The 27,430-nt window shown below is 39.5% G+C and overlaps 1 protein-coding gene across 4 annotated transcripts in view; it reads right to left on the bottom strand.

Annotated features, from left to right (window-relative positions):
• The window catches only part of kiaa1549lb (KIAA1549-like b), a 196,258-nt gene extending 170,427 nt beyond the window's left edge, over positions 1-25,831 (bottom strand). For 3 of the 4 annotated variants that reach the window (XM_084409246.1, XM_084409247.1, XM_084409248.1), the window contains exon 1: positions 25,360-25,830. In XM_084409246.1, the coding sequence (XP_084265372.1) occupies positions 25,360-25,528 (169 nt within the window). In that variant the 5' untranslated portion in view covers positions 25,529-25,830. Of the gene's footprint in view, positions 1-25,359 lie in introns of all 4 variants that reach the window. The other variant, XM_084409249.1, reaches the window with a different exon arrangement.
• Between the last annotated feature and the right edge of the window lie 1,599 nt (positions 25,832-27,430).

Raw genomic sequence — 27,430 nt, 5'->3', positions numbered from 1 at the left:
TATTAACATAATCTGCCTCATGTTCCCCTAGAGCAGTGGAGATTGGAGCAATAGACTGCATACATGTTGCAATGACTCTAGGGATATCATAAGATTAACAGAATAATAATAAAAAAGATTTAAAATAATTCTTAACATGTATTATATTGTATAGTACATTTGTGAAATTTGCTTTTTAAAAAAAAAAAAAAGTGTTCATGTGATGTCACCCTATCAATATATCTTACCGGCAATTTTATAAAAGCCCTCTTTTATGGACATGGTCGATAAATGTCCAGGGAACACTATTAATGAAACTATTCATGTACTCCTGCAGAGCGAGGACCACCTTGCGAATGGTTCGACAAACCGTGTTTTCCCCTAGCTTCTGTGCGTCACCCACCGTGCAAGTATGTACCACTTGCAAAAAAACGCGACGCAATACCATTTGCGGTACAGTAAGTGCATGAATTCGACGTGTTAAATTCTTTATGTGCGGCTCAAGAAGTTCGCAAAGATAAGACATTACTTCTGCGGAAAATCGGTATCTTTCATACAAGTAACTATCAGGAAAGGCAAGGGGATTTTGTCTGGCTATAAACTCTTTCTCTACGAAGTGCTCGTCAAACAATTTGCGCTGAGATGTCCACCGGATTTGGAAGAAAAGGTGAAGTCATTGCAACAGACACTGGGAATAAGTTACGTCACCTATATGTTTCTTTGCTCTCAGCTGATTGGTCAAACTTCAGTCTGAGATCTTGAATCCAGAACATAACCTGCCCCGGAGCAGGTTAGCCGTGCAGCGTAAGATACCATGGCGACGAACACCGATTAAAGCCAAGCTACTTTCATAGTACCTAAAACCCAGCGTTGGCGGAAACTAAACTGAAACATAGCTGGCTAGCCACCTAAACCGGCTTCATGGTATAGGCCCCTGTTCTGTCTGCCCACTAAGGCCTTGTCCACACTAATACGTTATCGTTTGAAAACGCATCTTTTTCTCTCCGTTTTGGCCTTCCGTCCACACTAAGGAAGTTTTTATTAATGAAAACAATTAGCTTTTTGAAAACGCTCTCCAAAGTGGATGAATTTGAAAATCCCGTTTTTGCGTTGCAGTGTGGACTGTCAAAACAGAGGTATTTAAAAACTATGACGTAAGTTTAGTAATGTGACGCATATTTAACCAATAGATATTCATGTTTATACCAGTATTGTGCCCGTTATGTGGCTATTCACTTTCACACTGTTGCTAAAATATGTTACTTTGCACACTCTTCACATCACAGTCCTGCGAAGATTACAGAAAATGTACTCACATTTGCTGTCCTGTGGTAATACATGAGACCAGTTGCGTTTTAGACCAAACATATGGTGACTGAATGGTGAGATATTTTGCTAAATAAAATTATCCCGTCAGAAGAATTGCGCGATAACTTTATTATTTATTTTTCCGTCTGTATCATCTTAGTGAGCTTTTGTTTTAGAAGGTTTTACGCATGCACAGTAAGGTGAATTTAGTGTTTTCAGGCATTTTCCAAAAGTTTGGAGAGCGTTTTAAAACGAAAACACCATTTTCAAATGTATCCGTATTAATTTAGACGTAGCCAAAGAAAGACTTAGTATACTGAAAATACTGTTTTCTGTCTCTCTCTCTCAAACACACACACACACACCAGAATACAACACAAGCAAGATAATAAAATATATTAATTAGATATCTACAGATATTTAGGACAATGTTAAAATGTATTTACCTGACAAATATGTATGTTTGTAAACACTTATTTATTTATGTTTTGAGTTCATTAATTTAGACCTATTAATTAATTAAGAGACCATTTTGACTCTATACAAATGGCATAAAATTGTCCAGCTGCTTATTCCTGCTTGAACCACCAGGCCACCACTGAACCTTAAACTGAATCACTCTTATTAAACATTGTCCTCTTATTACCCAAAAATGTATTCCATTTAATTTTCAGAATTAGTGCTGAACAATAACTTCAACTGAGTCAACAATGCCATTAAACGTCATCATCATCACGGAGGAGACGCAGAGGAATCTTTAATTTATTTTTGCCTTTTTCCAAAATCACATATTTTCAGAAAATATATAATTATGTAATAATTATGTTCTGGCTTAACGTTTAAAAATATATATATATTGTAATAAAAGATAAATGAAGATAGGAAGATAATAAAACTGAAGCAGCCTAGTGTGACTTAAAGGAAGAGAGTGTGAGACTAAAGACAGCATGACTACTGGGATAAACGCATCTGACAACATGATTGATATTTCTGTGCTTAAATTGCTATTTAGCAGAAAGCAACTTCTATAAGCCAACCACAGTATTTATTTATTTATTTAATTATTTAATTATTTAATTATTTGATTATTTAATTCATAGGCCTGTAGTTTTTTATATTCATACACGCCTAAATAACATACTGGCACATTTGCAACTTTTCATAATTTTATTACAAAGTTATTGGTTATTATATTACTGTCACGGCTCCACCAGGGGCACGTTCAAGTTCAAAACGGTGCACAACGTTTTGCTACGGTTTCCGGGTTGAACGTAATGTTTCCTGGAAACGGCGTGCACCGGTGTGCAACAGGGTTTGAGATATGTTTTCTCTTGTTTGGTGGGTGTGTCAGAACTGCCTTCCAATCAGCAGCAACATGTATATAAAGCACGCCGTATTAAAGTGAACTCGCACAATGGGTTCAAGGAAAGTAATTTACAAATGTGTTCGATGCAGCTCGGTATGCGCAACAACTGAGGATATTAGAAGACATGTTTGTCGTAAGTTTTATTGTAAAAATATAGGATATCAACATAATGATGTAGTTGTTTATATTTTTAGCTTCATTGCAAGTGTATGACATTTGGTATAGAAATAAACAATGGTAATTAAGTGCTTTTCCTAAAAATGAGAAAGAAAATACAGGGTATTAAAACAGTATGAACTACAAATAAAGTCAGTATGTGAGGCTAAATAGATGTGTTTTAGTCTGAATTAGGTAAGATGTGTGCTTCCATTTCACTTTCCACAAATCCCTTCACTCGATTGGGATGTTCTCTTTTGTTCTGGGCGGCAAGTGCAGTAACTGTAACATCAGGCATATTTTGTAGTAGGCTATTAAACACATATTTATACCGACTTCATCAGGCTCAGAAAAATTCTTCACAAAGAACACAAAGAATGGCCTTCTCAGCTGCCATAGTTGCAACTCTTGCGTCATCAGAACAGTGTGTTCAACGCATCACCGTTTCTGTTTAAAAAACGTTGTGCAACGTTTTGTCGGGGCTTAACGCAGCCCTGATCTACAGACTCCACCCCCTCATTCACTCTCCCCTGATTACTAATCACCACACCTGTACCTTGTTACCTGTTCACTATATACATTCACTTGCACCACTCTTCATTGTCTGATCTCGTCTTCCCATGGACACACAGACTCTACCTTGACTTCTACCTCTATCCTTACCTGTTCTACTTACCTGCCCTACTTACCTGCCATCATCGTCTTCTGATCCCGTTCCATAAACCTGCTATCATCGTCAGTGACTCTCATCCACGTCTGCCATCAGCCTCGTTCCGTTCTTTACCTGTGAAGGACAATACTGTTATTCATCAGCTAAGTTCCATTTAACTATCTTCATTGTGTTCAACTCACCATTTACATCTACTGGTTTCCGTGCTTCTGTTCATAATAAACTTCAGTTACATTATACTCACCTGTCTGCTTCATCACTCTCCATGACAGAAGATCAGACCATATGCAGAATCCCACGGAACCCGCTGCGGATCCACCCCGCGATCCGTTTGCTGAGTTGGTTCACGCAGTCAGATTATCACTTCAGCCACCTTCTCCGGATAATCCACCTTCCCTTCCTTGGGGAAGGTGGATTGGTGAGTACAATTCAACTTCCTCCAAGAGTAGAAACCCTATCGCGTACCACAGATTGTTCTAACCTCTGATATGTGTCTCAGCGCAAGCCCTCATCGACTCCGGTTCAGTGGGGAACTTCATCTCCACCCAACTCCTTCAGAAACTAAATGCACCCAAGAAACGATGTTCCCAAAATCTTTGCATCCACACCATTCAAGGAAAGCCGCTGGGAAGGGGTCGCATTCGTCACTTATCACCTACCCTGACGCTCCGCATTGGATGTTTACACACGGAGGACATTACCTTTATGGTGCTGGAGGAATCCACGGCAGATCTCATCCTGGGACGCCCGTGTGATGATTCAACACCAACCACACATCGACTGGAGATCCGGTGAGATACTCCAATGGAGTGAGTGTTTCGTATCCTGTCTATCCTCTGTTCAAAGAATTCCTGGCAACTCTTCATCTTCATCTAACCTGAATCATCAGAGCCTCGCCATCCACTCCACCTCCGTGGAAAGTCCAGACATCACTCACAAGGTTGAAATTCCGTCAGAATACCGGGCGTTCTAGGATGTCTTCAGTAAACAACTGGCTACCAAATTACCACCTCATCAGCCATATACTGTGCTACCGACCTGCTACTTGGAGCCACCATACCTAAGGGTAGGGTATATCCCTTGTCCGTCCCTGAGCAGAAGGCCATGGAGGAGTATGTCGAGGAAGCTCTTCAACAACAGTTTATTCGTCCATCCACGTCCCCTGCCGCTTCCAGCTTCTTTGTCGCCAAGAAGGACGGGGGCTTGAGGCCGTGCATCGACTACCGCCACCTCAACTCACAGACCGTCAAGTTCAGCTATCCCCTTCCTCTGGTCCCTGCTGCTCTGGAACAACTGAAAGGAGCCTGTATCTTCTCGAAGTTGGACCTGCGTAGCGCTTACAATCTCATCCGTATTCATACATGAACGAGGTTTTCAGAGAATTCTTTAATCGGTTCGTAGTGGTTTACATCGATGACATCCTCATATACTCCCGGAACCTCTCAGAACATCACGTTATGCAGGTCCTAGAAAAACTTCGAAACCACCAGCTCTATCTCAAACTAGAAAAGTGCGAGTTCCACACCACCTCAGTCCACTTCCTTGGTTACATCATAGATCAACACGGCATACAGATGAACCAGAGGAAGGTGGACACCATCCGGAACTGGCCATAACTGTCAAGGAACTTCAATATATACATTCACTTGCACCACTCTTCATTGTCTGATCTCGTCTTCCCATGGACACACAGACTCTACCTCGATCCTTACCTGTTCTACTTGCCTGCCATCCTCGTCTTCCGATCCCGTTCCACGTACCTGTTATCATCGTCAGTGACTCTCATCCACATCTGCCATCAGCCTCGTTCCGTTCTCTACCTGTGAAAGGACAATACTGTTATTCATCAGCTAAGCTCCATTCAACTATCTTCATTGTGTTCAACTCACCATTTACATCTGCTGATATCCGTGCTTCTGTTCATAATAAACTTCAGTTACATTATACTCACCTGTCTGCTTCATCACTCTCTGTGACAATTACAGTTATTGGCTGAACAAAGTAAATGAAAATGAACAACTAAAATGTAGTAAGGGGTAATGTAGAGTGAGGCGGTTGTTATAGTGAATACAACCCCGACAGGCTGGGAGGGGTCTTGAATCAGCCTGAAGGGGTTGTATTCACTATAACAACCGCCTCGTTCTACATTATCCCGCTTATTACATGGCTACCTACCAAATAAATCAATAATTTGACAAATTATTGATTTAAAACGATTGTATTGCTTCCGCTAAAGAAAATAGTCCGTTCTGTCTCTACGGTTAGAATCCTGTGTCCATAGCAACACTCTGTTTTTCATGGCAACGGTGTGTTATACTTAGCAGCGGTCTGTTATCAAGAAATAACAGACCGCATTCTACATTAGAATTCAACCAAGCCATGTAATAACTAACGCAAGTGCTGGAGATGAGAAAGGCTTATATTTATTTTTCAACATGGATTTCCAAAAAATACATGTCAACTAATTCTCATTAGAATACTGTTATATTTAGAGACTATTATAGGTTCGTAGGATAAGTTGACTTGCAAAATTACTTATAATCAGTCAGTAGAATGTATTTTGGAGGACCATCAAAATAAATTGTTTATTTAACTGTTTATTATAATTATTATCAAACTTGACAAATTAAAAGGGATTTCAATGAGTAAAGAAATTAGAAAGGTAAAAGAAATTCTAGGTCTAGATGTGAATTAATCAATTTGAAAATAGTATTTTATTTTAAAATATGCAAACCTTCACTGGGTAACACTTTATAATGATGTTCAGTTAGAAGTCATTTAAAAGTTGTTAATCAATTACAAAACATGACTATACACGTTCATAAATTGATATGCTAACCCTCTATGGGACCTCGTCATTTATAAATGACAACACAATTCTTCTTTTGAACAATATAAGGGTGGTTAAATACTGACAGAATTTTAGTTTTCAGATGAATTACTCCTCTCCAGATCTCCATCTGCATCCCACTCTCTGTTTGCCTCTAGAGGACACTTGTAGGTGCTAATAGAACGGTATTGAGGACTGGAGGGCTCGGGTTGGCGATTATGCAATCAGCCTAGAAGGTTCCATTGTTCAGAGTTTTGTTTCATACGCTGAGGAACAGTGAAGGTCATGGTGTCACTCTGTCCCATACTTCACACCATCTGACACACTTATCTCTTTCCCTATGGAGTGTGTGCTTTTTCTCTACAGTTTATAACACACTGCACTCGCTAACGAAAAATACATTCTAACAGACAATTTCTGCAAAGGACAAAACCCACAGGAGAGAAAAATGGCAAATGAGATATTTTTAATAGCTCAGTTGTTTCTCGACATCCATTGTATTCTATTTTAATGCGGCAAATGACTACTTTGCTCAGCAAGCATAAATGACTGAACTCATGACTGTGCTCAAAAGATGGCTGTTGACATAGGGTTCTCACTTAAAAACAGAGTAGAGGCTTGTGAATTTGACCAAGCCGATTTCATCTGTTCTCCAGATGCAAAGAGTGAGTCTCCAGACAGTTAACAATTCACAATTTTGACTCTAAATGAGCAAAGAACAGGAGATCCTTGAAGCAAGAGTGTGCACGCTACTGATAGCACAAAACATAAGGTAATAACAGCCATACTGTGTCCCATGGAGGCATTGCAGGAGGTAGGAGCCAAGATGGGCCATGTTGGCCAATCAGAAGTCTGGAAAAAAAGGTTATTACCGGTTCCAGTTCTGACGTTACAAGCTAAAATTTACACGAGAACACTGCAACCGGAGTTTCTAAAAATCTTCATCCTGGCAGGAGTTTTCAAAAAAAGTGCGGTTTCAGTGACCGGATACTAGTTATGTTACATTTGACACTGAAGCTTCAAAGCGCGTATCGAGTACGCAGCGCAATTTGTCATGAAGCTTGTTTTCAGAGAAACATGTGATCAACGAAAAAGGAAGCCTCAATTTTTTCCAGTCACGTGAATGCTTCACTTTGCGTGTCGGAATGTTTGAACCCAAACCACTACTCTACAGGTTTTTGGAAGTTTAATTCAATTTACTAAAAAAATTTTTTTATATAAATAAGCCTATAGCCTATGTTACATAATCATATATTCTGATACATAAACAGCATAGAAACCATAAAATAATTTGACCAACATTTACTTGCATCAATCAACTCTGTTGGAATTTTTATAATGAGTATTAATATAATTGTTATATTTATTTTATTGCCACACTTTAATATGTTAATTATATTTTCAGAAAACTGAACATTTAGCGTTGTCTGGCTTTTATTTGTGCTTAATGGATAAAACAATGGCGCTGCGCACTCAGTTGCTCATAAACATGGCTGCTATAAATTTGACCTGCCACAAGATGGCGCTGTTTTTGACACTCTTGATGCTTCGAATCTTTTCCCGAAACATTCAGGGAAAGCCTCAGTGCTTCATGAGGCTTCATTTGCACATCCCTACCGGATACTGCGTTTGCATGTAGACGAACGACCAAACCGCACAGAAAAAGCTGCGGTTTTGCAAATACCCGTATTTGTGTGGACAGGGTCTTGGTCTGGCCTTCTGTCACAACTTGTAGGACATACAAACTCAAACTGAAACAAGGAGAACTAAATACAAGAGAAAACGAGTTGCACAGCTGAATGGAATGATTAACTTAACTAGGTCACTATGGTAACAAACTCAGGCAGGGAAAAAGTGCAAACAGACAACCTAATCCAACTGAACACAACAACTGCCTCGTTCTACATTATCCCGCTTATTACATGGCTACCTACCAAATAAATCAATAATTTGACACAAATTATTGATTTAAAAACTATTGTATTGCTTCCGCTAAAGAAAATAGTCTGTTCCGTCTCTACGGTTAGAATCCTTAGCGTCCATAGCAACGCTCTGTTTTCATGGCAACGGGGTGTTATACTTAGCAGCGGTAAGTGCATGTTGTTAATTAATATTACTTATTTGTATAATTACACAGTAATTGAAAAATGTGTCAGTGGCAACATTTCTGCAAAATGATATCACGTTGATTCTTTCACGTTTCACAACACTTTAAAAGTGAAATGTTCGGTGAGTGGCTAAAACTTAACCAATATTGGAATGTTTAATTCTAATAAATTTTATTTAGCAGACTATTCAGTTCATCAGTATGTTATATAAATTAGGCAGTATTTTTTGTTAGTTATATTTGGAGAATTTGATATTTATAGTGTAGCTAACTACTTTTTTTTTCTTTCTTTTTTTTTAAAGTACTTTTAAATCAAAATAGTAGCTTGACTGTAGTTTAACTACTTTAAATTACGAGTACTCTAGCTTGAAGCTTGACAAGTTATAGTTTAAAAGTAGTTTTGAAAAAAGACAAAGAATAGAGGTCCACTCAACTACTTGGAGATTTCAGGCCTTATCACTGACTGGAAAATATTGGAAAACTGTATTAAGTAATGAAACAGCAACCTTTGAGCAATACAATTTTCTTTCAGTAAGTCTTTTTTCCCATCTCCAAGTATTTCTCTTTCACACATAATCCCTTTCTTATTACTTCAGGGAGGACAAGCTTGCTGGCTTGAAAATGAACTAATGAACGAAAAGTATTTCTCCCACATATCATCTTCATTCAGCAAGAAAACGCTCCATTGAGACCCTGGAGTTCAGTCTCTCCATAACAGATCACACACACTTATAAACTTTACAAACACAAATATCTATGACAAGAAAACAGCAGGCAGTAGATTGATAGCTAGCTCAACCAGCTCAGATGTTAGAGCTATGCTCAGCTGTTTATTAAAAATGAAGCTGTAAGAAACTAAACTGTGTGAGGGTCCTTTATCCACAGGTTTCTTTAAATCACAATTTCACAAGTCAAATCTCTTGGGACAGGACAGAAGATCTGGGCTACTACATGTTCAAACCCTGCACCTGTTGATCAATGAACTATCACCATTGATGTAAGCTTTGAATAAAAGTGTCAGATAAATATTAAATTAATAATAGTAATTAGCACTGTGGTGATGAATACACAGACCAGAGTGCTGAACAAAAAGCCTATCTAAAGATTCTCCTTATTTGGAAGATGTGTGGGGTATGTTAAAGCTATCGTTGGTACTATATATCAAAGTAAAGAAATTCAGTTTACCAAGATGAATATTTGTTGCTTTATTACAATTTTAAACAGAAACTACAAAGAATATATTGAGAGATTCTTGCTCAAAGTTAAATAATTAGGGTTAGGGGATAGTAATAGTTACACTGAGGGGGGTGGGCAGCTGCAGAAAGCAAAGGACAGATTTTCGATGGAAACTAGCTCAACCTTGAATCCAGCGGAGAGACTATCCCATGAATGTACTGCACATCAACACAGTGGAATCTGTGCCACAGTACAGTGACCCAAATAATATAAAATAAATCTATCAGAACTTTAACCTACTTTGGTATCATGCTGAGTTTAAATGAGAGAACAGGCCTGAAGCAGACAGATATCCGGTGATAGACATATGTGTTGGATAGACCTATATCCATGCCATTATATCCCACTGTATCAGCTTAACAACTGCGCTGAATCTGAGGGAGACTTCATGGATGGTGGGCTACTTTTCCCTCTTGTCTTGAAAGTGATTTTTTTTTTCTTGTACATTGTTTTATTAGGTTTTATAATTGAATCATTATCAAATTATGTAACTGTTATGGATAATGCAGACACAGGAAAGGAAGATGAATGGTGAATAGTGATTTCGTCGTCAATCCCTTTGCAATATGCAATCCCTCGTTAGTCGAGTATGATGTCTGCTTGCATTAGTTGTGTATTCTCAGATGATTGACAAGTCCAATCCGAGATCGGCATATCTTGTGGCAGTGAGGGCAGGTGTTGCTCAGATCAGCTACAGCAGGTGTCATGACCGCAGTGCCTTGCCTAGCTTTACGAGCTGCCCTCTTTTCTTCTCTTCTGTGTTGCTCTTCAAATATTTTAACACCACGATGGATAGTGCTCCTCCATAATTTCCTGTCCCGAGCTTGTTGCTCCCAGTTGTTGGCTTTGATGAAACACTGTTTAAGGCTGTGATGTGGAGTGTCCTTGTATCGTTTCATCTGACATCCCTGTGTGCGCTTGCCAGCCTCCAGCTCCGAGTACATGATCTGCTTGGGAATCCTAGTGTCCTCTACATGACACTACATGGTTTACTACATGACCCGCCCATCACAGCTGGTTCTTTATTACCATCGCCTCGATGCTTGTGGTGTTGGCATGCTCAAATACACTATTAGTAGTTTGTTGATCTTGCCACTTAATTCCAAGAATCTTTCGTACGCTGCGGTCATGGAATTTCTCCAGGGATTTCAGATTGTGACTATAGGTTACCCAGGTCTCAGATGCATATAAAAGTGTTGGAAGTATAACAGCTTTGTACACTTTCATTTTAGTACTCTTATAGATGTCCTTGTTGCTGAAAACACGTGTCTGTAGCTTCCCAACAGCTGATCCAGCGGCTTGTAGCCTTCGGTTGATCTCAGCATCAATATTAGCCTTTGCTGATAGATTGCTTCCTAGATAGCTGAAGTTCTCTACATTTTCCAGAGCTTGTCCATTTACCTTGATTGATACCTTTGGCTGTCCTTGAGTATGGAAGTTTGGTTGTGGTTGGTATAGAACCTGTGTCTTTTTGGGATTTAGTTTGAGGTCAAGGGCAGAGTAAGCACTATTGAAGGCGTCCATCGCATGCTGAGGGTCCTCTTTGGTGTGGGCGAAAATGGCATTGTCATCTGCATACTGCAGTTCGCACACTGTTGTGATTGTGGTCTTTGTCTTAGCTTTAAGGCGTCAGAGATTGAAGATTTCATCAAATCTGTACCTGAGTCTTATTCCAGTTGGCATATTCTTCCTGACCAAATGCAGCACTGCTGTTAGGAATATTGAGAATAGCGTGGGTGCTATTACACAACCCTGCTTGACTCCAGTTTTCACCTTGAAATTCTTGGTCTATTCTCCATCAAATAGTACAGATGCTTTCATCCCATCATGTAGTGTACGCACAATGTTGATTAGCTTTTCAGGACAACTTATCTTGTTCAAAACCTTCCAAAGTGTTGGACGGTGAATGCGTCAAACGCCTTGGTAAGGTCAATAAACGGCATATAGAGGTCTCTATGTTGTTCTCTGCATTTCTCTTGGATCTGTCTTGCAGCAAAGATCATGTCTACCGTGCCGCGATTAGGCCTGAATCCACATTGTCTTTTAGGTAGACATCTCTCTGTCAGTTCTCCCAGTCGGTAGCTTACTATACTGGGCAGTATTTTTCCAGCGATTGAAAGCAGAGAAATACCCCGATAGTTTCTGCATTCTGCCTTGTTTCCCTTCTTGAAAATAGTTACAATGTTGGCGTCTCTGAGATCAGTAGGAAGTGTTTCGCTCTCTTCCATATGGAAAAGATCCAGAAGGTTTTGGGTGAGTTCAGGTCCCCTTACCCGTCTGGGATCACTGGTGATCCCGGATTTTTGATGTTCAAAATTCATTACTCATAAAAACATCACACTCTTACTTGATCTGGACAAATTCAGCATCATAAGGAAGGTTTAATACTCCAGCTTCGATATTTGACCACTGTTTATGATTTAACTGGTTTGCAGTGACATTAATTTCTTAATTTATGCCAGGAGTGCAAAATAATTATCTGTAATATCTGTGCAAAATCTGTAACGATCGTTATTTTGAATAGAAATAATCACTCACAAAACATTCATTCTCGTCTTCTCCGGTTTATTTGTGCTCAAATACATATAATAAACAGAATCTGCCAGGGCTCTTAGTCCAATGGAGCGCATATTTGGAGAAATAATTATTAATTATCACATGCCAGTAAAATTTTTAGTCATACAGAATAACCATTTCTATTAATTTTCCACTGAATTATGCGATCTGAAGAGCTCAAACAGCGAACGGAGCGAGATGTGTATCTCCACTTCCTGATTTGCGTCAGATTTGACCTCAAACATTTATCATTCGCTGTACCAGCTGTCAATCATCTCACGTGATTCAACGTGACCTCTTCTGCATGACGCGTCCTGTGTACACTTCCTGATTCTGGACATCCGTGATAACAAAGCGAAAGTGACATCTCTTCACCTGAAACAAGCAGCTAATAAATGCACGATTTAAGTATTTATGTTTTGTGTGTTATTTTCGTGCGATTTGGGGTATTTTTATATGAATAAAGAATAAAGGTAAGAGTAAGCATAGCCCATAGCTTCATCTAAAATGCTAAATATAACATATTTCAAAATCTTTTTACGACTTGAAACAATTTTAAACCGCGACCGGAATATGATACAAATACTCGATGGTTTTTTAAAATGAGCTTTAAATAAAAGTGTAATATTAAAAAAATGAATTGTGTCATGTAGCTTGAGGCTACTTGTTGTGCTAATGCACCTAATGCAGGAGCTTTCTCCTGACATGGTCTCACAATAGGCTTCATAAAATGCATAATTTTAGAGATATCATGCTCAGAATTGAAATGAAGCATGACCACAATTGTGGCTACACTTTAGTTGTGGTTATAAGTTGCTATCCTAAATTCACATCATATTTTTATGCATTTAATAAATATTGTCTTAATATTTGTTGTTTTTGTTTTTATGTTTCAGCTTGTATATCTCAATGTTAATAACAGTCTGGTTAATTTTGAGTCTTGAACTGTAAACTCTCAAGGGTTGGCTTTCTAAATAAATGTTGGTTATGTGTCTATTCAGAATGACTTATGAGCAGCAACCTTTTTATTTTGGGTATGTCATGTATGCAGCACTTTCCAAAATTGGGGGTGATGAGATCTCGGCAGGGATTCCATCAGGCCCTGCAGCCTTCCCTTGCTTCGTATTTTTGATTGCTTTCTGTAATTCTTCCATAGTTGGTTGGTCTGCTAGACTAATCTTAGTCTTGAGTTGTGGTAATCCATCCAGAATATTGTCATCCACTTGAGCTTCTTGGTTGAGTAGCTCGGAGAAGTGCTCACCCCACCTTTCTCTGATCTGTTCCTTCTCCTTGTAGATAGTTCCATCTTTCGCAGCTATTGGTCGGGCTCCACTAGAGGATGGTCCATACAGTTTGAGTAGCAGCAAAGAATTCCCTGCTGTTATGCATGTCAACTAGTCTCTGCAACTCCTCAGATTTTCTTACCCACCAGTCATTCTTCAGTTTTCTGACTCTGTTCTGAATGTTAGATCTTACGCTGTGGTAATGTTTCCGTTTCTGTCTATTTCTGAAGTTGCTCTGCCAAACTCTAAAGGCTGCACGGTTTTCGTCCATCATGGACTTTATCTCTTCATCGTTGTTGTCGAACCAGTCTTCGTTGTGCCTTTTCTGCTTTCCAAGTTCTGTGTGGCAAGTCTATATGATTGCCTCTTTCAGACCATTCCAGGTGTTATCAACAGTGTCAGTTTCAATGTATTTTATACTCTCTGCAATCTTCTTCTGAAACTTCTCCTTGAACTCAGGTTGGTTTAGAAGACAGGTGTTGAATTTAGTTAACTTCCTTTTCTGTGTTTTGTGCTGCTTCGGTTGTATCTGGATGTTCATTAGAGACAATATCAACCGGTGATCTGTCCAGCATGCATCTGAAGATTCCATTGCACGTGTGAGGTGAACATCATGAGCATCAGCTTGCCTCACAATAATAAAATATATAAGGTGCCAGTGGCCAGACCTTGGATGTCTCCATGATGTCTTCAGTCGATCTTTCTGTCTAAATAGGGTGTTTGTTATGGTCAGGTTATGCTCTGCACATTTTGTCAGTAGCATCTCCTCATTTCTGTTAGTTTTTCCCACTCCATCCTTGCTGATAACTTTGCATTAAAATCTCTCAGGAGCACGATTTTGTTTCTCCGAGGAACTTGAGAGAGCAGAGCATCTAGGTTCGAGTAGAATACTTCTTTGTCATGTTGATCAGCGAGGAAGGTGGGAGCATAAGCAGAAATGATGGTTGCTTTTCTGTTGTTACGCAGGTTCAGTTGTAGAATCATTGCTCATTAACACCAACTGGAAGTTGATCGCGTTTCCTCACTATTTCAGTCTTGATGGCAAAACCAACACCATGGATCCTCTTCTCTGCGGTAGGTTTCCCCATCCAGAAAAAGGTATAGCATCCGCCATCCTCTGTGAGTTGACCTTCCTCTGGTAGACGTGTTTCTTCGGAGTTCGCAAGCTAAGAAAGCTGTGCGTCTCTCTGGTCTCTCTGATCTTTCATTGTCCATCATCGTCCGCACATTCCAGGTTGCAAATTTCATTGTAATTTTCTGACCACTGAGTAGGTGAACCCGCTGGATGCGGTCTTCCAGCCAGGTTAAGAGGAGACAGATTATGTTTAGGGCACCTTTCCTAGCCCTTTCCTCAAGTTGAGGTGAGCAGAGTGGATCCTGAAAAGGCCTGCTCAGACATGGAGGTGACTGCCGAACCACTTTACTGTCTCCAATCCTAAGTTGAGCTCAGCCAGCAACTCTATAGGCCGTGGTGAATCGTTTTGGTAGCTGGACACAGGACCCTAGGAGCATGTGCCCTTAAAGACAGGTATTGTGCTTATCCTGCCAGGGTGTCTACCTACCCTCCCACTCCCCAAAGGGCCAGCGGGTTTACCAATTTAGTCGCCGGTGGCTCGACCATGAAACAGGTGGTACTGGATTACATGTTACCAGTAGCAGGCTTTGGAACAAGCTTTCAGCTTTCCGAACAAGCCAGACCTGACCTAATAATAGTGATTTATTGATAATATAAAGGTGCAGTGATGAGGTAAGCTGGGTAGTGGAGTCCAAAGGATGATCTTCATAGAGACACAGAGGAAAGGAAGACGCTGGAGACACGGAGATTGCTCGAGAGAGGGGAATAGTCCACATGGCATGAACGAGGTCGGACAATGAACTGTGGTGAGGAGTGTGCATTTGTAGGGGCAGTGATGAGGGTGATGATGACGTGCAGGTGTGTGTGATTGGAGATGACGTGCAGGTGGTGCATAGAAGCCCCGGGAGACCAGGGCGATTCAGGCGCGGCGGCGGCCATCTCAGACGAGGGCTCAGGCGCGGTGGCGACTCTGGCACGGCGGCAGCCATCTTGGCAGAGGACTCTGGAATGGCGGTGGCCACGACGGGACAAGGCCCTGGAAGGGCAGCGGCCACGACAGGACAAGGCTCTGGAAGGCCCACGACGGGACAGGATTTAGGAATGACGGGCATCCTGGGAAAAAAAAATCAGGAGCCGCCATCTTGGCTGGAGACTCTGACATGGGGAATAGTCCACATGGCATTAACTAGGTCAGACAATGAACTGTGGTGAGGAGTGTGCATTTGTAGTGGCAGTGATGAGGGTGATGATGACGTGCACGTGTGTTTGATTGGAGATGACATGCAGGTGGGGACCAGGAGGGATGCTGGGAAATGAAGTGCAGAGGATGGTGACTAGGTAGATATGTGACAGTAATCAGTTACTCATAATTCGACAACATTTTATCAATGAAATATAACAAGAATATAGTTGTTAGATTACATATTGATGACCTATTACTATTACAAATGAATTTACTGATTTTATTACTTTAAAAGAACGGTCTGGTAGAAATATTGGCACAGAACTAGAGTGTGTATACTTTTTCTTTTCTTTTTTTTACTAACACAGTATTAATGTGGCTAGTAATGAGGCATTGTCAGCATGCTCTGTTTTCAGAGTGTTATGAAATATAAGCTATAATCTATTAATATCAGAGACTCTTTGCTAGCACATGCAGCTCTGAGAGTATTTAGAGTGCAATGTGTGGGTGGAGAAGAGGGAAGAATGCCAGATTTTTCTAAAAGAAAAGTATTAGAGAATAAGTATTTTCATATTGAATGCAGGTGCCTCTTATGTAATACATGAACATTTTCTGACCCCATATATTTGAAAGCACTACGCAAACACAGTAGTACAATAAATATGATAATAACATACGATGGCAATTATATATTTACAGATGAGATACACTGAATTAAATTAAAGTACTTTAAAAAAAAAAAATGTATTGCTAGGACCAATTTCTCAGAACTAAGGTCACTTTTTAAAAATTCTTTACACAGTGACACACAACAACAGTCTATGGGCCAGATCTACGATCTATGATCTATGCAAATTAAAGAACACAGAAGCAGGTAGATCATTTCCATAATGCCCAGTGCAATCTACCAAGAGCAGCGCAAATAAGCGTCCGGTTTAAAAAAAAAAATGTAGGTAAATAATGCCGCAAATATATGAAGGTAAAATTATGCCATAAAGAATTGCATGTGCAGGCTAAGATTTGTGAACGTGTACACAAGATTGCAAGTGTACATTTATTTATTTATTATTTATTTAACACGTATATGTGCATTAAAAGTACCATTTCGGCAACGAGAAAGATGCTGAGCCAAGTGAAGATAAAGATGTGTTCTGGCATCTGCCGTGTTTTTTTAATCAATCAGATAAGAGTAAATCGAGAGTCAGCGAGGAGCTAGTTTGATTGGCTACATGAAGAATGTGGACCCGCCCTCTTCCTCACACTTGCAAAGCTCAATGAGTAAGAGAATCGTGCCAAAACTGTAAGCGCAGAAAAGAGAAAGACGGAACAGTACAAATCTGGAACTTTATACGTTATTTCTGGTATAATACTTTTTTGTCCCATGTACACAAGAAGTCATTTAGACATTTGTGCCAAAAGTGTAAGCGCGGAAAAAATGGAAGTCAGAAGAATACAGAGATCATATTTATTTTGCGTTAGCATGAAGCTGCAGTTTCACAATACATGAATTACACTTACGAATAATAGTAAAGTGCTGCAAATATTTCTTTATGGCATCATTTTACCTTCATACAATTACCAGTAAATTGACTAGCGCAAACCTCAGTAAATCACCTGGCATGATATGTCAGTAAAAAATTGTATATATTTGTAGTATACTTAGTATAAAATAAATGTATTTTAAATACATTTTGGTGGGGTTTTTTTTCTCGCTAGGGTGAAAACCTACACAAGTGTTCGCTTTTCAATTTAATTACAACTATGCAGGGAAACTATAATAATAGTTATTATAATATAGTATATATAATATATATATAATATATATATATATATAAATATAATACATTTAATAAATATAATATAATAAATATAATAATAATAAATATAATGTTATAAAAATATAGTAACTATAATAATTTTGCTCTATTATGTAAACATGGACAATGTAACAACATACAGTCACATGTATGTTCTGTGTTCCCTCCATTGTGTTTTTGGTTCTGTCCTGTGACCTAGTTTTCCTCAGTCTTTTCTTTTTTATTTAGTCAATACATTCACCTGTGTCCTATAAATTATCTCATCAGCTCCCTCATTTGTTCTAGTATTTATACTCCTTCTTTCTTTCAGTTGGTGTCTGTTCTGCTTCCCTGAGTTCTCCTTTTGTATATATTTGGATTAAAGACTATTTTGTTCAAATCTTCGTCTCCGTGCACTTCCTGCCAGCAGCACCCGTGACACATACTAGTGATGGGAAGTCCGGCTCTTTTGGCTCAGCTCCCTTAGAAGAGCCGGCTCTTACGGCTTCCAAATGGCTCTTCAATTAGTATCACTCGGAGCTTTCTATTTAGCCCAATTTAGCAATTGTGAATGATTTGTGTGTTGTTAAGCAATTTTATTATAAATATTTATTTTATATATATAAATATTATTCAGTGTTTTCGTAAAAGCCTTATTTTTATGCATTTTTTTGTTACTACAAAATAGCCTACAGTTACAAGGCTATTATTTAACATTTTAATAAAACTTTAATTGAACAATTGAACAGAATCACAGCAAACAAATCAAATAAATAAAGGCAAAAGTCTTAACATTAGCATTTAAATCTGGCTCCCCCGCCTCTCTTTGTCGCTCTGTGTAGGCTACCTGGCCTGTAGCCTACCACAACACCATAGACTGTAAAACGGCACTACACTCGCTATCTTCGGAGCGTGTGTCCCTCTTCCTTTCACATAATGGTATGATATAGTCTGTCCTCCATGTGATTGGCCGCATGGTGTGCCCATCCAAATAAAGTCCCACCCTAAATAAAGATTTGGCTCTTAGAGCATATACAACCTGTTTCATAAAAATATTTAACAAAAGAAAACATTGTATAATGCTACCTGTTAGTGTTTTTTAGGTCATTGAGTGTTTTAGTGCATTCTGAATGTGAAATTAACTGCTGTGCCAAGCTGAAAGTTGGTTAGGAGAACTGTGGGAAGAGTTTGAGAAAAGCATTGAGAAATGGGTCCTAGCGATTGACCGGCCTATACTGACCGACCGTTTAATTTCTGGGTGGACTGTGTCTTTATGTATCTGCATGACGTACAATAACAACACAACCCTGTGATATATCCTGAAAACATTGATTAATTTGCATTTTTCTGTAACAAATATAATTCCATAAATCGTGGATCCTCCTGTCACCATTATCTCTAATAAATGCATTAGTTTGCATAGTGATATAGGTTCCAAAACCTTTTTGAGGCTCTACTGGCCAATCCTATTTAATACAATAATAAGCAGTGGCTAAGCAGTGGCAAAGCATGACACGCACAGAGAAAGAAAGTTGAGATGAGCGACCATCTGCATCTCTTACACCCAAACACTAACTGTATACCAGCACATCCAGCTTGCTCCTCCTTTCATGGATAATAATTCCAACAAGACAGATAGATGGGCTACATTTCATCTAATCCCATGAAGCTTTTTTGCCTGCCCATGAAAAGCAATTAAACTTCCTCTTCCTGTAAGGACTTCACAAAGGACCAAAGGAAATTGTCTTCATAGAGTCAAGAAAAAAAAAGTAGGCTACATGCAGAAATATATATCCGGCACTCTTCCCTGAGAATAAAAATGAGCGTACCAAACACTCTGTAATCACTTTAAATTGTCATAGATAATCCCATTTCAAAGCAACATTCTCCACATGAACGTGTTGAGCAGAAGCTGTTAGTAAGCCAATGAGAATCTGCCTTCAATCTGTAAATCCTAAAAAATTGGTGCTTTCATACAACCTGAGAGTTTTCATTGCTCTCTCTATCAACTATGAGGAAAATATCTAAACATTCTTGAGAAGCAAAACTGTCTGAAAATATGTATGTATAATATCTGAAAAGCAGTCATGGTTATCATCTAGCAGTTTGACTGAAATATCAGTCTATCACTAAATGTCATTTTCTAGCCTTTTAATAATAGTATTTTAGATCTCTGTCCTATTCAGCCACAACTTATTGCACCAGTCCTCCACAATAATATAGATGTATCACTACCATTGCTTTTCTGTCAGCAACAGTATCAACAATCTGTCAGTTTATCTCCATTACGTGAAAGGGCAAAGTTAGAATTTTAAGAGAGGCATTGTACATCAGCACATTGGGGTTACATAAATATACTGGGAAAGATAAGCATTCCTGAGCCACGGGGACTAGTAGCGTAGCCTGATTTACCCCTGCGATGACCAGGGGGACAATGTGCTGTTTATAAAAGTCTGTGGAGAGGTTTGACAGTTCAGAAGGAGAGACAGACTTATGGGATGAACATCAATATAGAAATGCATGTGTTGCTTTGATAGGAATTAATCTAGCCAGTACTCTCTCTGAGCTCAAGGTCAGTCTCACTGGTTTCATCAAACCCCATTGGTGCTTGTGTACTATAAAGTTTCAAGTTCATAAAAACTTATATTGTATAACTTGTATAGTATATAACTTTATGTAGTATATAAGCATTGTTTTAATTTCAAATAACTGTATTAGTTATACTGTAACAGTGAAAGTGTTCAGCAGCGGGAAAGGATTACCTCTGACCACACTGTTTGCATATATGTTTCTGATTCACTAAAATAATCAATTCAGAAAAGGCATTGCTTTGGGACTGGAACACACTGGTTGGACTAATTATGATTTTCATGTTAGGATCAGCTAAAAGCTGCTAACCCTCTAAATCTTTTTAAAATGAAACAAGACAAAACACATTTGTTATCTTTTGATTTTCATTTAAGTTTTTGATTTTCTTTAAGTTGTCTTGGGGGTAAAATATGGCTGGTACATATTCTTGACAGATTTTGTTAGAATCAATCTTTGAGTTAATTCATTATCAGTATTTATTATTTGATAATCTAATATCATACAAAGTTTTTTTGTTTGCTTGTTTTGTTTTGTTTTTTTACCAAGCAAACTTTTGGAGTGTACTGCTCGGGAAAAATTATAACGTTTAGTTATGGTTGTAACCTTGGTTCTCTGAGGGAGATAAGTGAAACATCTCACTGTGGGAAAGGCCTCTTGTATGCCCAAAATAGGCCCGAGATAGCCCAAAATAGCATATTTTACAGCTCTTTCAAGCAGAATAATGGGCCTTCTGATGACATATCTCACTCATCTCCCTCAGGGAACCGAAGTTACAACCATAACCAAACGTTCTCTTTCGGTTGCCTTATTTGACATCTCACTATGGGATATACGCCCAATATTCAGGCATCCCATAATCTATACTCAGGGCACCTGGACTTTAGCAGGGTCAAAGCAGGCCCCTCTTTCTTCTTATTATATATATAAGTGCTGCCAATTTTCCTCCCCTGGATATTTTGACAGAGGAGGGTAAAGGGCTTGAACCTCAACTTCCATACATGACAAGCCAGGCTTGATTATCTTGGGCATAAATGCTGGATTTAGGCACAAGATGACCCTGGAAAAAAAATGGCACGAACCTAATACATGCAGGGTTAACTGAAAATGTAATTCTCCAACCTGCTTTATTGAGGTCAGAGCAAGCAGTAAAGCTGTCTTGTATGAAACAATCTTCATATCTGCTTCCTCAAAGGTTCAAACAGGGCTTCCTTGAGTGCTTTCAGTACCAAGCACAGATCCCATGCTGGTAAAATAGGTCTGGGAACTGGTCTCAGATGGCGCACACCCTTCAAGAATGTACTTACGATAGGATGCTTAACAACCATTTCACCATTAAATCCCATGTTACATGATGAAATGGCCACCAGATACACTTTGATCGTAGAGAAGGCCTACCCTTCATCTTGTATCTCCTGAAGGAAGGTAAGAATATCTGGTACTGAGGAAAAGAATGGTCTCTTTTGCATTTCCTTTTGCCCCAATGGTATTGCCACTTCCACACATTTTGTGAAAATGTGGGGTGCTAGAGAAAGGCCAAATGGGTGAACCATATACTCATGCATGTTACCTTTGAATGCAAACCTCAGATATTGTCTGTGCTGGGGATTGATCTGGATGTGAAAATATGCATCATTTAGATCAATTGATGTGAACCAATCTCAACTCTGTACAGAATGAAGCAGGGTTTTGAGTGTCAGCATTCTGAACTTATTTCCTCAGATATCTGTTTAAAACTATGAGGTCCAGAATAAGGTGTATGTCTACTGCTTTCTTTTGAATGAAAAAATACTATCTGAAGAAAACCTTCTTTGATCCCTCTTCTGGTACCACCTGCTTCTTTGAGAAGGAGAAAATCCTCTCCTAAACTTTTGCATTATCTCTTTGATATCGGCTGTTTCTTTCTGTCCCTCGCAATAAAGGGGGGAAGGGGGCGGGGCCGCTGCCGCCTGAGCGCAGGACTTTCAATACCAGGAGGGAGGTAGTTTTTCCTGGTCATACGGAACTCCCCCTGCAAGGATCTATTTCCCCTCCTCAGGCCTTGCCAAACTGATTGTCCTCCTCCCACTCCCACTTCTGAAAAAGCAGGACGACGTGTTGCCTGTGACATGTTGCCTGTCATTGCATTGGTTTGGGGGCTCTGCAAGGCATGAACGACCTGAAGGCTTCCCTCTTCTTTGCCTCGAACCGCTGCTGCATTGTAGCCAAAGCTGGCCCGAACAGACCTTTAGGGTCTAAAGGCTGATCAAGGAAGTGAGCCTTATCCTTTACTGCCATCGTGGCCAAATTCAGCCAAAGCACTCTCTGACCAACCAGCACCAGTCCCAGAGTCCCTCCTGTGGATTGTGCCAGGCAGCATGGAAAGGCAAATGGAAAGTCAAGGTGCGGATTTCCATCTACAGCTTAGTGACAAGCTTTTCCCTGTGACAAAGCCCCTAACATCTCTTCCTCTAACTCAGCGATGTAAACCAAAAGAATAGTGATCGTGTAGCATGCCCCGTCTGAGCTGTAGATTAATTATCACAGATAATCCAAACGAGGATTCAGATGGCCTGCCAACGAGGCCTCCATTGGCAGCATGTGAGACCAGCCCATCTCCTGCATACCCGCCATGTCTAGCGAGAAAAAGCCATACACCGGGACTCTGGATGATAGTGGTCTTTCCCAGTATTTAATCAGATCATCCATGCAACAGCTGAAGGCCAGTCAATGACCAACCAGTTCGCCGCTCGAAGGGCAAGCCTCATGCAGAGTTTCACACCCTGCTGCCATCTGCCATTCATCTATCCCTGTTGGGTAACCAGGGGACAGACTCCATTTGGGGAACAAACGGATCTTCCTCGTCCTCCTTGCCCTTGTCTGGCAGGTGTCTGTAATATCTGTTTTGGCATGCTCTGGGCCCAGAAATGCCAGGCATACCACATGCAGATCCCTAGCTGCAATAGAGACTCCACATCCCTCTGGACAAGTGCAAGAAGGTGCTCTGGACTTAATAGATTTCATAGAAGAAGCCATGTTAAACTGGTAAGTTAACCTTTTATTTATTTTATTTGCTTGGAAAAGCATTTCAGTACACTTCTTGCTTTATTCAGCCTGAGTGGTTCAAGTAAGTGGTTGCTTGTCTTTTTTTGGACAGTTTAGTCTTGCCAAACTAACAAATGTACTGAAAAAGAGCTTGTAGCTTGGATGCTGCAAGTGAAGAGATGTACTGTAGGATGCCATTTTGGGACAGTGCTGCTGGCCTGATAGGCATGATTGCATAGGGCTTCACGGATGGCCAAGTAAGAGGCGTTTCCCATAGTGAGATGTTGACAGAAAGAGTACCACTGATTCCTAATTAACAGTTTTCAGAAGGCCAAACAAAGGGATTGTGCTTTCGCATCAAAACACTGTCTAGGCAACACTACAATTAACTTAAGTTTTATGTTATTTATTTTTGCTTATGCCTTTTATTCATCGACTTTTATTCTGCTGTGCGGAACCAAGGAAGAATTGATGACGGAACAGTTTGATCTTCGGCTGACAAATCAGAGGAAAGGGGCATTTCATTCCCGCCCACATGTAGAAATCGAATATTCAAGCTGTTTATAAATTTTTCTACCTGAGAACTTAAAAGGAAAAATCAAGCTGAATACTTGTTTTTCGTTTTTTTTTAATATAATTTAAAAACGAAAAAGGAACTGTTTTCTCGTTTTTCTACTTTCAATATTAAATCAAAAAACGAATGTACACGGACCTACACGGACCATAAATGAATAAATGTTTAAAAATCAATGTTTAGATCCACAACAAATTATTAATTATTCTTATGTTATACTCCACATGCCAATTAACCAACCCCAAATCAAGTATACCATCGATCCACACTCTGATGATATCCAGATATCATAATTTATCACAGGTTTCAAAATCTTATAAAAACATATGGCTTGTTTTTTTGTTTTGTTTTGTTTTGTTTTTTGACTGATCAAATAAGCATTTGTCTTTAGCTTGACAGGTTTGACTTTTTAATGCCTTGATTAAATCATTGTTGGTCAAGACAGAGGGCATAATTTGTATGACAACATCAAATTATGACCCAAAAACAACCCTGTTTGGAACCCTGTACTCCCTGGAACCCTGGTCTCTCCTATATAAATGTTTGGAAGAAATTTTCAAACAGGTCAAACACTGATCTCACTCAAAGTGACCCAGTTAAAGCAGATCCCCACTTAACTGGACTTTTTTATAAGCTAAATGCATGTTCAACCTTTCCGCATTTTTATTTAGCCATTTTTAATATCAAGCCATTACTAAACTGTTAGCTGCTCTCCACAATGTAGGTGATTATTTTTGGTCACATTCATTCACAATGTAGAACAACAGAATATTTGCAGAAGCTCTTCCTGTATTTTCAGGACCAGCAAACCTCAGCATCTAAAATCAGCCCATGCTGCTGTGGACAGTTTTAATGCTCCTTTGCAATGGTCGATTTATGACGCTACTGTGCTCTTTTTCTCAAAACATGAATAGTCCCAAGATAGACGCTTGTATGTTTCATATATTTCATGCAATTAAATGATGCATGTAATGATATGCCGTTATGTCAGGAAACAGATCTGGTTTAAGCATGTTAGGTGTGTTTTAAAGACAATAGAGTGCTGCAATCTCGTGTAAAGCTGCAGTATCCATCAGCGCGCGCCTACACACTTCACTGCGTTACTGCTGGACACTCACGTGCGGTTGATCACATTACATCACACATATACAGTTCACAAAAGTCAAGCCAAAGTAGTGTATTGTCATTTTTTTGCCTATTAGACACATGCAATGAGTAAGCACATACAAAAAAAGTATCAATATATAAACACTAACAATATAAATAAGCATATGGGTTATTTAAAAACATTGAGGTAGATATTGTAACGCAACGGCTTAAAAAATGGGTAGAATAAAAAGGAAGATCTTAAACAGCTAAAAGTGAGATATGCCTATATGTACATTTTAAAAAGATGTTCTAATGCTCTAATGGTGTAAAAGTTCCATACGATGTGTGTTTGATGTAAAGAAATCATAATCAGACTTTCAATGCATGTGCCATCAGTCGATTTATGTGCAAGCTTGAGGCTTTTTTTTTTTTTTTACAAAATCATTGTTCACCTCATTGCCTTGAGCTGAATCTCAATGACTCGCGTGAGAAATACAGTATTTTAAGACGCTAGTACAGGATAGATGAGATGTCGCCTTACCTTCAGAAGCCTGTGCGCTGTGTAATAAAAGTAGAAATATTGCTAAAGATGAGAGTTTAGTGCCCCGCATTCCTCCAGACGCGTGTGTGAAAAAGCATCCTCTTCTCCTCTCTCCAGAGCGAAAAATTCTGCAGCTCAATCTGTGCAAATCTCTCCAGATTCCAGCCATTTGTGTTTGCAGAGGAGATGGCTCGATATCGGTTCTGGACCAGACATCTGCTCAGACCCGTGAGTCAGTGGGACGTGCGGTGGTCACGCCGCTCCAAGTGCCAGAGCAGAGCCGCATTCGTGGAAATGCCCATATAGTCCACCATCACTGCGACACTGGGGAAGCGAGAGAGGTCTGCATTTTTTTACTGGTTTATCTAGGCTATGGCTCACACTCCTCCTTAACGCCCAAAATGTTATCGGATGTTGGAAGGGATGCATGTAATTCTGTCTGTTGTTCAGTGAAGCTGTCTAATGAAAAAGAGCTCGCATGCAGGGAGGCGAAGCTGTAGTTTTGTGCCATGTGCATGCTCTAGTGGTCAATGGAGTATATTACCATTAGATTGGTTTATAATACAACAGTTTCCAATAAAAACGAACAAAACAGAAACATAGCCTACTTTGAAAACACTTGTGTCTGGTTGACTGCTCTTCAGGGGCCTCATTTATAACCGTTGCGTACGCACAAAACAGGCCCTGAAAGAGGCGTACGCCACTTCCGACGCATAAGTTGTGATTTATAAAAACAAACTTGACGGAAAAATTTGCGCACCCACGCAAACTCTTACCCATGCGTACGAACGTTTTGGAGATGGAGCAGTTTGGCGACACCGATGGTGAGCTGGAGTTAAATGTCTTTTTGGTCACTTTTAGACAGAAAATCTAAAGACATACAGAAAGATGATACAAAATATAATTTCACTCACCAAGCCTATCACTTGAAGCAAATATCCATCCCTTCTTAAATGTCCACGCCAGCGAGCGCGTTGGGCCGTTTAGTGAAACTGACGCAAATAACAGTTTAAATAAATAAAATAATGATTTAAACTATGTTTTACTTCTGATATAAACATTTAGATTAAATATGCCATTCAAATTAATGGAGTTTAACACTTAAACATGAAATCATTACTGAGAAGTTACAACATTTTTTTATATTCAATCAATAGAAATATTTGTTGTGGATGCGATGTTTTTGAACACTTTTCCTGTGGCATGCTGTTTTAATGTTTTAACCACAGAGATAATTGCTTATCATGATAATACCAGATTGTCTGAGCAAATAATGCAAATAATTTCGTGCAAATAATGCCAAAGGCCTATCTGTTTCCATTAAAAATATAAATCAATTAAAAATACAATTCGGCCAGTGGAAAAGATTGAGAAAAACTTTCTCTGAAATGTTTTTTTACACTATTTGATTTATGTATTCAAAAACAAGGCAGGCAACTACTTGATTTTTATTAATGTAATGTGTCTTGTACCGTTAAACGTTCTCACGTGGATGAATAATCATATGCAAATGATATGCAGATGAGGATCTGCATAGTAAAACTAGGCGTTGTAAGCTCCATATATGGTTATTTCGGGGTGGAGACGCATGTGCGCACAATCTTCCGCTGACTGGGATTTCTAAAGTGAATTCTCATATACAGTATATAAACTGGACACAGCGACCCCATAGGTTTCAACGGAGAGAAGTGAAGCAAATTAGAAGCTTTCACTTCCTGATGGCTGAGCATACTGTGCAGACTCAAACTGAGCTTAACGACGTGGATGTGACGTGAGCAGCCTGCCTGACAATTAAGTTTTTCTAGTAGCTGTGCCAAACGAAATCTGAACCATTCCCTTCCGAATCTCGCAGAGACGGAGAGCGTGAGTAAGAGCTAGGGATGGGGAAATGAAGCCTCATGAATCACTGAGGCTTTCCCCTGACTGTTCCAAAGATTCAAAGCTTCGAGAGTGTCGAGAACAGCGCTGAGAACAGCGCCATCTGGCGCTTATTTAAAATAAAGCAGCCAGAAGCCTGTGTTAGAAGCTCTGGCAGATGAAGCAACCACAACACACTCAATAGTTTCAATGT

Source organism: Rutilus rutilus (assembly GCF_951802725.1).
Source record: "Rutilus rutilus genome assembly, chromosome: 5".
Lineage (NCBI taxonomy): Eukaryota > Metazoa > Chordata > Actinopteri > Cypriniformes > Leuciscidae > Rutilus > Rutilus rutilus.
The sequence above is the reverse complement of the archived record's forward strand: the minus strand, read 5'-3'. Positions and strand labels throughout refer to the sequence as shown.